This window comes from Exophiala bonariae (assembly GCF_035927105.1).
Source record: "Exophiala bonariae strain CCFEE 5792 chromosome Unknown scaffold_1, whole genome shotgun sequence".
Lineage (NCBI taxonomy): Eukaryota > Fungi > Ascomycota > Eurotiomycetes > Chaetothyriales > Herpotrichiellaceae > Exophiala > Exophiala bonariae.
In genome coordinates this window covers 3,310,778-3,325,069 of record NW_027042476.1, presented here as the reverse complement: position 1 = coordinate 3,325,069, position 14,292 = coordinate 3,310,778, and the positions used below count along the sequence as shown (strand labels likewise).

The following is a 14,292-nucleotide window of genomic DNA, read 5'->3' as shown; positions in this document are numbered from 1 at the left end:
CACCTCTACCCCGCTCCTATGCGATCTTTAATGCCCCGATGAGCTGACCATAATTGTGATATCTCCGTTGAATTGTTTTGACGAAGGTTTCCATCCTCAGAGTAAACTCCATCCACCGAATCGCCATTCCATGGTTATGCTCGCATGTACATTATGTCATCAAAGAAAGGTAAGCTTGGATTGCCCAGTGGAGCACACGGAGGACGAATCCCCTCTACCGCTGCTGATAGGGTCTGATTAAGGTGCGATGCGCTCCGGGATCCGATGGTCGAAGCTGTATCGCATGCGCAGCGGCTGGAATACCATGCATGTGCGTGATGGAAACCTTTCATAATTGGCATTGGACACTTCTAACTTGACCAGACCACGTGCACGCAAGAAGAGATTGATTGCTGCGAGACCATTGCATAGACGAGGTAGCACGAACAATGACCAGATATCTAGTGGTGAATCTTCGGTTGTAGGCAATAGTCTTCGACCGTCTAGAGAGCCGGTCGTCATTGCTTCAAGGTTGGACTCGGCAGTAAGGCAGCTACCGACCTCCTTCCCATCTACCAGCGGCGTTGATTCACGAGGTGGTGGTCATGACATACTGCTATCTGAGAGCGTTGCTTCGCCTTCCCTGCTATCTCAAACGGGGGGCCGTGCCCCGGAAAAGACATATATCGGAAGGGATCATTATGTTGACAACGAGGACGACATCGACGAGGGTAATGCTCGAGCGTTTGAGCCTGCAAATCACCCAGCACATCTTGAGACAAGCATGGCAACACTGCATCTGTGGAAGGCCACCGAAATCCCCCCAAGAGCAGCCCGCCAAAGCCTCCTCAGCTCGGTCATCGAGTATTGCCTGCCATGGACGCCTGTCTTGGAACCGGCCGACCTTGCTGAGCTCTCTCACCTCGATCAGGCGCCTCCATGTTTGCTATTGGCACAAGCCGTGTGGCTTGCTGGAAGTATGGTCAACTCTGCTCCATCTGTGGTGGCGTATGCTACGCCAGATCAATTCTATCATCGCGCCAAAGCCTTATTCTGGTCAGGTCTTGACAAGGACCCCATCACAGCCATCAAGGCTACACTTCTACTCCAGTGGTACAATCCAGAAGCCCCGGAGTATGTTTCCTTCGACAACAGTGAGTTCTGGCTGAAAATAGGGGTGGGCCTTGCGCATCAGATAGGCTTACACCGAGAACCACATCTTGGGAATATGAAAGCATTAAGGCGAAAAATATGGTGGAGCCTTGTCGTGAGGTCCACCCTGCTATGAAACTTTATAAATCACAAACTACATGCTAACCCATCATAGGCCCGTGACTGCCTCGTTTCCGTTGCTCATGGTCGACCCCGCGCCATCAGCATGGAGGACTGTGACGTGCTCCCACCCAGCCCTCGCGACTTCCCAGAAACTTCTGGTGCTTTTGAGCTATTCTCTCAATGGGTCGCAGTGTGTCTCATCTTGGGCGACATATCAGAATCTTGCACTAGAAGATACATGTCGAGGAAAGCACAGACCGATGTTAAAACTTCCTTAATTAGGTGGAACAACAATCTTCCTCCAGAATTCAGGATCTTCGTTATTGATACAACAAAATATCACCCAAACCCTCAGAACTTCGCTGCTCGACAGTTGCACCTACCTTACCTTGCCAGCCTTGTCATCCTAGGGCGCCAGCACCATACCACAGGATCGATCAGCGTGATCTCGACTCTAGCAGCATCCCTAACTGCTCGGATATTCGAAGATTTCTTGGCACGAGATGAGGTCAAGGTTCTAGCCCCAATCTTCACTCGGTATTGCCTGATCTCATCCATGGCTTTTGTAGCGTTGATGTCTTTCACGGATCTTTGGCAGGCTGCTCAGCCAGACCTGGCCATCCTTCAGCAAGCACTGGCAGAACTGTCGAAGAGATGGAGATCGGCAATTGGGGCATCGAGGACACTTTCCAATGCAATCGAGAGGAGAGCAACCCGCCGACGAGGGAACATGACTTCATCGTTCTCTGTCGATAGACTTGAGATTCAGCAATACTTTGAGCACACTGACCTTGACTCGTGCCGCATCTGGAAACCACTCAATATGTCGGCGACGTCTCCCAAGTTCGTCCCCAATGTACCCTTGTCAGGACCATCCCTCCCAGTGGGGACCGAAACAATAGCACACGCCCCTGATAATTTTTACCATGCTTCAATCGACAACATAGCCTTTAATCCCTTTCAATTCGACCATCTTGAGAATTGGATGCTGAACGACGGCGGCTTTTTCGATCCCTATATTAGGCAATCAGAATAAAGGCTACTGACTGATGACACGAACTTTTACTGTGTCTGTCGAAACGAAAGTTGTGGACCTTCTGCGCCTTGTGGCCAGACACAAGTCGTTTTGGGGTGTTGGCCGCTACGGAGCCTAATCCTCCCTGAGCAATATGTTGTTGCCAACATTATATCTTGATACTTTCGTTGATCGCCTCGCCGATGCTCAGTGAAGGGAGACGATGTTCCTTACTTTACAGTCCTCAATGTACGCAGGCACCCTTACAATAGTGATTTATGGCCCCAAAAGTGACATAAGTTCCACGTAGCCGCTGATCAACAGTCACTCATCAAAAGTAAGTCCCAAAACTCAAACCGAGAAGTGCGTAAGGACTAGTCAAGTAGTTTGACCGTTCATCACGAACCTAAACGTCCTCGGGAAAGTCGCCAAGAGACAAGACGCCAGGCGCTGGACAGTCTTCATTATTTCATGTCCGTGAATGTCTCATCATCATTCAAATTCAGATATAGCGGCTGGTCTTGCCGCAGACACATTGTCCACAGGCTGACGACCATCACACCCATGTAGACTTTCGTCATCAAGAACTGTCTATTTTCATCAAGGCTTGATAGCTCCCCATACAGCCTTTCTACTCGACGTAGCGCCACCCCTTCGGCAAACTGTTCGCAACCTCGTGCTCGTCCAATTTCTTGTTCAGACGTCGGACATACCAACTGCAAACCAGGCACCCTATAATGCCAGTAATGCAGCCAGCGAGAATCAAAATACCACCGTTGGTGTAGCGAGGCTCTTGAGAGCGCAGCTGCGCAACGAATTAGTGAACTGGCAAATGCAACTGGTCTCGATCATCACATACAAAGAGATAAGGTGTGAACCAGTGAGACACCGAAGCTATGCAATTGGTGATGGCGACCAACGCGCCTCGCTTGGTACGGGGTCGTGCGACATTGGTGGTCTCCCAGGGAATGTGAATCTGTTCACCATTAGCGGGATAATCCTCAACAGCCTTTTGAGATGGGGATACCATACATTCAAGCCGACAAAAGGGCCGGAGCACATGAGGAACATGCCGAAATAGCGAGCACCGGGATTGAGGGTCGAAATCATGATGATCACGCCGACCATACAACCAATTGTACTCCCTATGATGTGCCAGCAGTGCTCGCCAAATCTTCCAGACGACCAAGAGATGAGCACGGTGGCAATGTACGCAAAGAGGTACGGTGGTGCTTGTATAAGATAAGTCATGAGATTGGAATAGCCCAGTGTCTTGACGATCTGGAGTCGGAAATTAGTGCAAGATTCGTGGTCGTTAAAGCCTCAAAAGCACCTACCGATGGGAAGAAATCTTTGAAAGAAAGGGCGACAATCAATCCGAAATGCAACACCGCGAAGATCCAGGTAAATGGGTCTTTGCAGGCAAGGACTACACCCTCCCAGGCACCGCCCTCGTCATCTTCCGACCGGCCACCAAAAGACACCAGCATACGATGTTGTGCCATCTCGGACTCCTCAGGGGTCAAAAAGCTGGTAGGAGTATTGTGTGGAAAATTGGGTAGACACCAGAATGCTACAATACCGACGAAGATACCAATTATGCCTTCCAAGATGACAAACCACTGCCAGCTGCGGAGATTGGCGACACCCTCCATGTTGTGAAGGATGCCAGCAGCCAGAAGACCAGAGAAGATATTGGAGGCGATGTTGCCGGCATGCCAGATAGCCATTCTCAGGGGCGCTTCTTCTTTCGTATACCACGAAGATGTCATCAAACTAACCATGGGGAGGAATGGTCCTTCTGCGACTCCAACGAGGAATCGGCAGAGCAAGAAAGACCAGCCGGAGCTCATAGCAGCCATGCAGGCAGTGACAGCTGACCAGGCGAGGACATAGCAAGGCATCTGGTTCCGTGGTAAGCCCTTGGCGAGATAAACAGTGGCCGGAAGCTGTGAAATGATGTATCCGACATAGAAGAGCGAGATTCCCGCCGACCACATCGTGTCAGACATGTGTAGGTCATCCTGCATGCCTGCCAAGCGAGCATTGGCGACATTGATTCGATCAAGATATCTACAGACAGGTCAGTGAGTCGTTGATTGCCAGTGTTTGAGGTCCCCGTACCCCATCAACAGCATCAGTGTGACGACCGGCAAAAAGATGTAGTCGAGCTTGAAGAGGAGCTTCTTCTCGATCTTCTTGAGATCTTCCGGAGCCTTGTCTACCAGTAAAGGGTACAGGTGGAGATACTCATTAGGAACTATTTCGGCCTGCTCGGTGAGATCCAGATCTTTGCGATCTTTCTCGACTGACAAGGCCTCCGTTCCCCGTTGATGGATAGCCATGGTTGGTGAGATTTTTTGAGAGGTAGTCATTTAGGCCAAAGGCAGAAGTATTGTGGGTTGCTTGTCTTGAATCACAAACCAGATCGACTGGAGCACACGGTATTCTTATATCCATGCGTATACTCTAGACTAGGATGTGGTTCTCCACGGGCCATGAGGATCTAGAATGGCAGAGCCATGTGAGTTTCTGGCAGGTTGATGAGGTCCGCTCGCCAAGCCCTCGCGGAGAACCAGCTCGGACGTTGTGTCTCGGTGCTTCGTCTCGGTGCTTCGTCTCGGTGGTGCATCGCATGCTCGTACGTACACTGGTCTGAGAACCCAAGATTTGGGAGAAATCCAATTCCCATAGAGAGGAATAGCGTCTCGGAACTTTCTTTAACCGAAAGCCAAGAGGCTCTTCATCTTCTGGCTTGTATTTTCCAACTGTCAGCCAGGGTTGTCGCCTTCTTGTAGACCCTAACTCATCTGATCTCAGAGGTCGTTTCCGCTATCAGTTATCATTCCTTGTACTGGGCCAGGAACAGATCCCCTATTGGACCAACTACAAGCCGGATCATGGCGCTGTCGGCCTGAATATGGATAAGGAGGGTATCGCACACAGAATGGAGTGCAGCTCACATTGATGACAACATCTGTAAATGCTAACATCCGCTCAAAGAGTAGCACCTGGCTCAGGTTGGTTTCAGATTTGTCCTCAACGTGACCGGTGAGCAGGATAAAGAATACGGGGTAGCGGGTGAAGTTTCATTTTGAGTTCAAGATTCAGCTTGCCGAGATCTTGTCGCTGGGCGTTGTTGTGCGGATTTTGCATTTTCTGGGGTAGTGAGGCCCGTCAAGGGGCGCCGGCTTCGAGGGCTCTAAACTTGAAGAAAATGGCACTCAAGGAGTTTCGTAGTTTCGGCGCTTCGGCAGATTCGATCAAAAGCATATTGCAGTTGCATTTCGAGTAAACGTGCCCTCAAGCTCCACTACCTACCTTAAGTACCTTCCACTGCAGTCATGGTGTTGCTAGTCATTTGTGAACGCCGAGACCCAAGATATATGTAAGTAGACTACAGAAATTGTAGGCAACATGTCCAGGAGTCTTTGTGAATGAGCGGCACGAAAACCATGACTTCCAGATACGTTTCTCTTGAGCGCAAAGGAGAGGAGAACAACATTTTTCTCATCACGCTAAGCAAGGCACCTGAAAATAGATTAAACAGTGAAGTCTGTAGAGATCTCATTGCAGCGTATAGGACAGCAGTATGTACGTGGTGTATAGCATTCAGCATTACGACTCACCAATCAATCTAGGAACAAGGGCTTGGACAGAATGTGTCAGGCGCTGTCGTGCTCACCACATCTTCAACCAAATTTTTCTCCACCGGTCTGGATTTAGACGAAAGGGACTCAGATAAATTTGCGTCCTCCGATGGCTTTTACCCACTACTACACACAGTCCTTGACTTTCCGTTCCCCACCATCGTTTGCATTACCGGTCACGTCTTCGGAGGGGCTTGTCTGCTAACCCTTGCACACGACTATCGAGTCATGAACTCACAGCGTGGGTATTGGCAAATGCCACCCGTCAATGTCGGACTACATCATGATGGTATTGGTGGTCTTCCACGCTTAAAGCTGGGGCCCCGGATAGCAAGAAAGGTATTGTTGGAAGCCCACAAGTATACGGGCAAGGAGGCAAAAATGGATGGTATTGTGGATGACGTTGCAGACCCTAGTGTGATGCTGGAGGTGGCTATAACAGTTGCAGAGACATGGAAGGAAAAGGCGAGAATGGGAGTTTATGGTATATTGCGTGATGAGTTATGGGGCAAAGCTCGAAAAAATTACGCACAAAACAGCTTTGTGCATCGCAAGGACACTGCACGGAAGCCAGTTGTGAAATTATAGCTCTGTTTCTACTATCAGCATATGTCTCACTGTCCAGTGTCCGCGATAAATGTACTAACGGTTCACTTTATCTCCTTTCTTCTCTAAGCAGTAGCCTTGCTATCTTCATGTCTACCTGCATCGCCGATAGATTTGTTACCGATCACTTTCCGCTTGCTTAGGGACGACAGAATAACGATAATCCGTCTCCTAAGACTGGCAGGTGGCAATGTAATGGTAGTGCTACTGGTAGTTGCCCCCTGCATTACCACTAAGGATTAAGTGTAATAGGGGTAACTCTTCGACGATGGAAAGGAGATCTCTTTGCTATGAAAAAGCAAATAGAAAGGAGAACAGGCCTACACACAAGCAGAAAGAATAGAGACCATGAACTATCCATTACACCTTGTATTCGTAAACTGCGGCTGACAGGAGCCAACTCAAACAGTTCCCAGCACGGATTGCTACTTTCAATGGCCGTTAGCTTTCTTCACCTGTACCTAACAGAGGAAAAATCACGATCGGTCTAATGAGAAAGCTTAAGAAAATTCTAGAACTACGGCGATACTGGAAAGAACGCTATTCGCGCTTTATTTTGGGTATCTGCCCGTTTACGCGACTGACTCACACCTTTGTTACCCCTGTGTCCAAATCATTATACGTCCGTCTCATGTTTCTCTCCACCTGTGGTTGGAGTGACTACTTTTTCTCTATGCGTATGTCACTTTGCGTGATAGATATGACTGTATGACACTCCTGAAATGGAAATGAAATCTCAGCTAATTGTTTTCCATGATTATGACCCATGAGGTCCTAAAATGCTTGAGAGCTTGCTTCTTGTCCATTTGCGTTCCTTCCCTCCAACTGTATCTAAACTGTTCCATCGTGATACATGGAGCCTTCGATATAGATCAGAGATGTCAAACCTTCCGTGTGTTGAGGATCTCTGGTTTAAAAGGACTTGCAAAAAAGAAATCCAAGGGTACTGGCAAAACCATCCATCACTCAGACCTGAGGCATGAGCATGTGTAGCATTATGGTAGTTGTCATGAATCAGACAAGGCGGAATGCCATGAAGCAATCTATCTTAGACGACCAGGACAACTAAGTTATCTGACCACCCCGTCCACTACAACCCCCGCTCTCACGCTCATAGCCTCGCGATCAGATGCCCACCCTGTTCCACCGGTCCTTTATCCTTTGCTCGCTCCCACCTCTGCACCTCTCTGATTTCACGCCAGTTACTTGGGAACAGCTCCGGACCGAGGATTTTCTTCTGCACCTTCCCCGTTCCTCCTTTCGGCAGTTCTCCAGTGCCGAACACTCTTAGTAGTGTCGGTAATTTATAGCTCGCAAGCTCCTTACGCATATCCTGCCTCAACTTCTCCAACTTTAAATCGTTACCAGGAAGAGAATTCGGTTTTAATGTGAGGATGGCGCCGACACGTTGTCCGAATTCCTCGTCTTCGACCCCAACGATAGCCACTTCGTTTACATAGGGAAGTCCCAAGGCAACGCGCTCGAGATCCAGCGCGGAGATCTTGTAGCCGCCAGACTTGAGAATGTCGACGCTAGCGCGTCCTTCAATGAAATAGAATGGGCCATTGCGGCGCACGATATCGCCGGTCTTAAAGTATCCTTCTTCGTCGTGCGCGGCCAGCGTTGCGGCATCGTCATAAAGGTATCTTTTAGAGTGCTTATTAGTCACTGAATTGAAAAAGGGAAGACTAAAGTGTCGTATAGGGGGTGGGACTTACTTTGCAAACATATATGGTGAGCGCACAAGGAGCTCACCGTGGTCTCCGTCCGACAATTTCAGCTCGACGCCCGGTACTGGGAGGCCGACGCAACCCTCGGGCACTGGTCCGCACTCAGCAGGGACTTTAAGGCAACCTGGAAATTCTGTAGCGCCATATCTTGTTAAGATCGGTCGTCCTCCGCGGATATCCGTCCAGAAATCTTGTACAGGCTGTGGTAAGGCGCTGGAACCACACATGAATGCGCGAAACTGATTGGCAGCCTGAACGAAACGATTCAGATCGTCCGCCGAGAGCTTTGGGGCAAGCTCTCGTTCAAAATACCACTTGAGTCGAAGGAATATGGTCGGTACAGCTGAAAAGGTGGTGAAGCCGCCTGTTAGCCATCGATTCCATATCCATGCCGGATCGAAGCTCCCCCTCTTAAATTCAATGCATGCACCTGCGACCAAGAACGGAAAAAATGAAGTCCCAAGGCCAGTGGTGTGGTGGACGGGAACGATATGGAGGAGAACATCGTGGTGGTCTAAATCGTAACCTTCACCAATAGCTAAGGCGGCTTCGTGGCAGTATGCCCGTCGCATTACAGCCCCCTTTGGGCGACCGGTCGTTCCAGATGTGAAGATCACGAGTCCCGCTCGATTATCATCAAGCCGACGATTTGCCGATAGGACTATTTGTAGAGGTTCATAGGTAGGTGTGGGAGGTAGATGTGGTAGTATTTCCAATGTCGAAACTGGATGTCCCCGTTGCGAGACAAAGCTAGTGATTGACTTGCCCAACTCGACCACCTCGGACGAAACTAGAATCAGTGGCTGTCGTGACTTGGTGACGAAGTATGATGCCTCCTTCACGGGCACTGACACTGTCATGGGAACGAATGCGGCCCCTAGTGCTAACACTGCTAATACTGCGACGGAAAATTCGTAACCTCCTGCGGCGAGGATTCCAATGAAGACCTCTTCGCCTTGCTCAATCTTCAATATGATCTCACTTCCTAGGGCGGTCGCGATGAATGATCGTAGCGTGAGTGCATCAGATAAGATATCTCCATAAGTCTTCTCCAGGCTGAGATTGACATCTCGGATCGCAAGTCGATTCCTCCGTGCGTGTCTAAGCAACTTACTAAACAATGAGCAGTTGGGGAAGACATTAGGACCTTCATGGGAGGGTACAAGCTCTGTCCTGTCGGTGGTATTTGCCGTGGGGTGTAGGATTGCCATTTTGTGTGGCTTTCATGCACGCAAAGGTTGCAATAAGAGGTTTTGAATTCTTCAAATGCTGTGTCGACTTTTGATGATTGGGGTGGAAAGAACTTCGTCAACTCAGAACCCTGCTCGAGTGACTACAAATACGGTTCGCGAAGGAGAACATCTTTCTGTACGTTGTGGTGATCAATCCCTTCGGCAAGGATGAGAAGGACGAATCCGGAAAGTGTTGACTGACATCCAAGCGGGAATTGAGCGTGAAGCACCGAACCAACCACGGCGTTTTGTTCTAAGACTTTTCTTTAGGAGCTTCCGGTGGCTCCCCCAAGCACCTTAGAAACTCATTCCGAAAAGTTAGCATATGCCAAGGGCCGAAGGTCTGATGCTCTCCTAGTTTGTCGGGCAAATAGGCTTGCAAGCCTCATGCGCTTCTCCTCTTGCCACTGATGGAGAATAAGCCGTATCTAGCATATCTGTAAGCTAACTCCGATGTAGTGCGTCTTCTTGGCAGTGTCCCACGGCTGAGACGAAAAGACGATATGCGACCAAACACAGAGCAGAGAAAAGTAGCCACTCCTTCGCAGAGATGTACTTTTTTCCATGAATTGAAATAGAAAGATCTTGGAAACGCACGTTCCTGGGGAAGAAACTTGACTTGAATTTCGCTGGCCAGCTTGCTACGTCCTATGCTTTCAAACCTTCCTAAGTCTCCATTTTCATCATGACTTCCGTCTGCCCTTCATCACTACATATAGAACGCGGCTCGCCATTTACTGACCCGTGTCCCTTGGAGACCTTGTCAGAAGTCCCTTCTGTATCGAAAATAAGCCATTTACACTCTATGAATCTGTCATCGACTACACCACCGTCTCCAGCGACATCCTTGGAAATGTCAGGACTGCAGAAGCGGAAGAGGCGAGCCTTTCTTGCCTGCGAAAGGTGTCGAGCACGAAAAATTAGATGTAATGTGGACAATGGAATCCCTTGTCATAATTGTATAACCGATGACTGCAATTGTACCCCAGCAAGCCCCAGAAAAGTAAAAAGCAGCGCCGCTGGAAGGTCGGCACACCCATCATCAGCGATCGAGAGATACACTATTCTAACGTGAGCGATAGGAATGAGAAATACACAAGATCCCTACCTAAAAATAACACTCCGTGGAGCGTTCACGCTGAAAGTACTTCGATTTTTCAGCATAACACAGTCAGGGCGTCGGCTATGAGAGATACCACTATACGAAAGCTAGCATTACAGCAAAAAAGACGCGCCACCATCGAAGCCGCCGAGCAACATAGCCTGGTTATCATTTACGAACGGCTTGCACTGTGGTTGATGGCATGTCCATTGAGTCTCCGGTACGAGCTGTACAGCCACTTGAACATTCACAGCCATTGGAGCAAAAGATTCAAGAACCCACCGAATCCGGAATATGTTTATGCTACTTTTGCTTATAGTATCGAATGCGTCCGTGAGGAGATAGATCGGCTGGGCGAGAATGCGAAAAAGGAGGCGATGATTTGCGCCGCCGGTTTCGCCAGTGACAAGTCCTCCAGCGTTGGCCGAGCGGGCGATCGTGAGCAATCATGTCACCGGGACGTAACTCCGGTGGTACAGGAGTCTGCTACAGCAAACAACACTGCTACCTTCGGACTGGCGGCAAAGCCCCTGTCCGGAGTTCGCAATCATGGAGACAACTCACCATATGAATGCAGTGTCACGAATACAAGCGATGGCGGTTCTCAACTCAATGCTCCATCAGTAATTCAGCATGTATTGATACCAGCAGAGGCTGATGAGAGCCTCGATCAGGAGAAAGAACAGCAGGAGAATCCGAATGTGGTGAATAGCAATTTAGGGTCTGATGGAAGTTATATCGAGGAAGTGTTCATTGACCTGGAGGATTTCCTTATTTGAGAAGCGTACATAATTACTCCCCGATTCTAGCAGGTTGAAAGAAGGTTGTTCACCCTGTCCAGCAGGGGGTAGCCGTGAAGTGCGGGTTGTGATAACAGCTAGTTGTTCTAAAACCAAAAAAGAGATCAAGTGACCACAGAAATACCGTTCATCACACTCGATTTATATTCTGAATGGCTTCAAACCCTTAAATGCCTCAGCGGTGGAGAGGCTGAGCTTCGTCGAAGTTGTTGTCTGTGCAGCGGCCATTATGGAGATCGCCTTTGAAGGTCTTGCTACGAGGACAAAAGAAGAGTGTTGGTTGAAGAAGCTTCCTATCGAACTCCCCTGCTGTTATCTCACGTTTGTAATTTCAGGCAACTTGTGTCTTGTTGAGTCACGAAGCGTGTCTAATTGCCCCATTGCAGTTGGCATTTCCCGTTGTGTCCTCTGACCAGCTTCCTACCGGAATTGGGCATATCAGGACGAGGAAGTTGTTTGCTGTCAACATTGAAATCCTGGCGATGAAGAAGTGGCTGTCTCAAGAACCAGCCATTTCGTCATTACTGACTGGGACATGCCAGTTCTAAAGGCCTTCACAAAATATCAAGCGTCAGCTTTATGAAAAATTTAGAGGACCGTGCTGGGGGAGGCCAATGCGTTTACTGTGTTGTAGAGTTGCCATGATCAGGAGCCATATACAGACTATGCGCATATGTGATAACTTATACTATCCTCATAAGGCAGATTGTCCTTTTTTCTTTAGCCTTGTCCCAGCGATGTTCGGCTTCAACCTGAGCCAGCATCTTTTCCACTTTGCCTTTATTTATCGGCTATCTCTCCTATTTAGCTAGAGAATAACCTATCTTCCTCCGAAATCCTCCTAGTGCTATCCTTAGTACTATCAATACAGAGCTGCGCGACATGGTTACTATCACACAGCGAATATACATTGAAAGGATGGTTCAGAAGCAAGCACCAAAGCCGCAGCACCGGTCCTTGCCGGACGATGCCGAAAAGTGCTATCGGCTAGATTGTAATTATTGCTCTCCTGTCTGTCAGTTTCTAGCCGATCCACGCCGAGAGGACCAGCCAATCATTGCATTGTGTCTCGCCTCACGCGTGAGGTTTGCACTCGGGTGAGCCGGGGTCGGTTCATCATTTCGGGGTGGTCAGCTTTTTTCCGAACACGAGACGTAGCTTCCGACGAAGCCACCGTGCAGGCTCATAGTATAGTGTTGGTGACAGTTCATGGTCTGTAACAGTCGCCTCGAAAACGTTCGCGCTGTTCACGTCGCTTCTGGGCCCCAGATTTTTTTATTCTTGCCATCCTTGCTCCTCCCTCGAATTCGAAGCTCTATACTGCTGCCCTTGGGTCCTTGGGGTGGTGAATAGTTGAATGCAAAGTCGGCTTTCAACAGTTTCTTGGAGTTGAGCCCGAGTTGACGATCCGGAGTAGGTGGTAAGCAGCCCGGAGTGGACTCCGATGCTGCCTGTGCTCCACCCATGTTGTTTCCATCGTGTGCAGTGTTTGGACGAGACGACTTTTCGTTCTTGGTTGAGTCTAATCTCTTTCGTTCCAACACAAGTGTTTCGTTCGGGAAACCGAGTTTCGGTGGCACTCGTACCCAGGCAAGTTCTCCTCGCCGCGTTTCATTCTCGTCGATGTCGGGTGAGGACAAGAGCGGAGTCGGTAGCTCAAACTGGTAAACACCTGGCGTGTTGCTAACCTCGGTCCGATGAGACAGGGCTAGATGCAGTGATGGTCGTATTGAGAGAAAGCTCGTCCTCAGTGTCAGGCGAGTGGCAATGGGCGGCCGTGGCTTGTTGCAACATAGCCTGCCGTCGAAACATAGCTCTTATTGCTCCCTCATCGGAGACACAGCAGTTAATGGCCTCATTGAGAGACTCTTGGAAATTGGATATCACTGTGCACATATCTGACACGGTACAGTCAGTCAGTTCCACAACGTGGTAGTGGAGCTTTTCAAGCGTTTTCACCATGACCTTCTGCTTGTCTTTCAGAGCACCGTTTTCGTCCTTCTCCGTCTGCAGTGCTTCTCTCACCGTATTCAGGTGCTGTTCACTGTCGAAAGCCTGATCGATATCTTCTGAAGCTGAAGCTCGGACTCCACAGGGCGCTCTTCAACCTGACCCTTGGATTTTTGCAAGTTATCATTCTGCTTTTTCAGTGACTTTACTCGATTTTCCATCTCCTCTTGGTATATTTTTGGCCTCAACCTCGTACTCTTCCAAATCTTCAATGCGAGCTTGCAGCTCCGAGTTGGTGTCTTTCAAGTCTTTGCATACTGCCTCAAATTTGGTCGTGTTGGAAACCAGAAAGCCGGTTTTTTCTTCACATCTTTGAAATTCGCGGAGACGGGCACAAACTCCATGAGTACAATCCGCGTCTGCACAAGACTTTACGAAGTCAAGCATTCTCGGGACTCCTAAAAGAATTCGTGGGTGGAGAAGGGATGGGTAAAGAAGCCCAAAAGAAGGTATGAAGCCGAGCAAATGGTTCACAGCAAGTTCACACTGATGCAGATGACGCTTTATGGCGAAACTGTTGTGGGCTTACGCCGGAGTAGTCTTTCTCTGCTCGGAGCAGGCATGAGATATGTGCAAATTCGCAAGTGTGGGCGGGTTCGCGATGCTGGGAAGAAGTGACATAGCAGAGAAATACGGCTCACGACGCGTTGGAAAGGGCACAGTAGGGTCTTACAAGTAATGTTTGGAGACGCATTCATGTCGCGAGATGCAGGACCGGGGTACCGAGTAATTGGGGAAGAACCAGGTAGCAGACTTATTATTAGCTCGAGACGTGATTGAGGGGATCATTGTTCGTGGCGCTCTCAGGCTCATTTAAAACTGAACGATCCACGGGGTACTCTGGATGTCTTCGGGGGCAGGGTTTCGCCGGTGATCAACAAGGCTGACGATTC

The 14,292-nt window shown here is 49.2% G+C and overlaps 6 protein-coding genes across 6 annotated transcripts; 3 read left to right on the top strand and 3 right to left on the bottom strand.

Annotated features, from left to right (window-relative positions):
• Nucleotides 1-153: 153 nt before the first annotated feature.
• LTR84_001166 (uncharacterized protein) lies at nucleotides 154-2,290 on the top strand (the record flags this gene model as incomplete). Its single annotated transcript, XM_064844792.1, has 4 exons — nucleotides 154-169; nucleotides 292-310; nucleotides 364-1,246; nucleotides 1,307-2,290. The coding sequence occupies 4 exons, from the start codon at nucleotides 154-156 to the stop codon at nucleotides 2,288-2,290; spliced, it is 1,902 nt and encodes a 633-aa protein (XP_064712652.1).
• Nucleotides 2,291-2,900: 610 nt separating this feature from the next.
• Nucleotides 2,901-4,614, bottom strand: LTR84_001165 (uncharacterized protein; the record flags this gene model as incomplete). The annotated part of the gene is made up of 5 exons (XM_064844791.1): nucleotides 2,901-3,074; nucleotides 3,129-3,245; nucleotides 3,302-3,550; nucleotides 3,607-4,342; nucleotides 4,394-4,614. 5 exons carry the CDS (start codon nucleotides 4,612-4,614, stop codon nucleotides 2,901-2,903), a joined length of 1,497 nt encoding a protein of 498 aa, XP_064712651.1.
• Nucleotides 4,615-5,724: 1,110 nt separating this feature from the next.
• LTR84_001164 (uncharacterized protein) lies at nucleotides 5,725-6,507 on the top strand (the record flags this gene model as incomplete). The annotated part of the gene is made up of 2 exons (XM_064844790.1): nucleotides 5,725-5,859; nucleotides 5,911-6,507. 2 exons carry the CDS (start codon nucleotides 5,725-5,727, stop codon nucleotides 6,505-6,507), a joined length of 732 nt encoding a protein of 243 aa, XP_064712650.1.
• Nucleotides 6,508-7,636: 1,129 nt separating this feature from the next.
• Nucleotides 7,637-9,466, bottom strand: LTR84_001163 (uncharacterized protein; the record flags this gene model as incomplete). Its single annotated transcript, XM_064844789.1, has 2 exons — nucleotides 7,637-8,171; nucleotides 8,244-9,466. The coding sequence occupies 2 exons, from the start codon at nucleotides 9,464-9,466 to the stop codon at nucleotides 7,637-7,639; spliced, it is 1,758 nt and encodes a 585-aa protein (XP_064712649.1).
• Nucleotides 9,467-10,672: 1,206 nt separating this feature from the next.
• On the top strand, nucleotides 10,673-11,368 carry LTR84_001162 (uncharacterized protein; the record flags this gene model as incomplete). The annotated part of the gene is made up of 1 exon (XM_064844788.1): nucleotides 10,673-11,368. The coding sequence occupies one exon, from the start codon at nucleotides 10,673-10,675 to the stop codon at nucleotides 11,366-11,368; it is 696 nt and encodes a 231-aa protein (XP_064712648.1).
• A 1,268-nt stretch (nucleotides 11,369-12,636) lies between these two features.
• On the bottom strand, nucleotides 12,637-12,855 carry LTR84_001161 (uncharacterized protein; the record flags this gene model as incomplete). Its single annotated transcript, XM_064844787.1, has 1 exon — nucleotides 12,637-12,855. One exon carries the CDS (start codon nucleotides 12,853-12,855, stop codon nucleotides 12,637-12,639), a length of 219 nt encoding a protein of 72 aa, XP_064712647.1.
• Nucleotides 12,856-14,292: the final 1,437 nt, after the last annotated feature.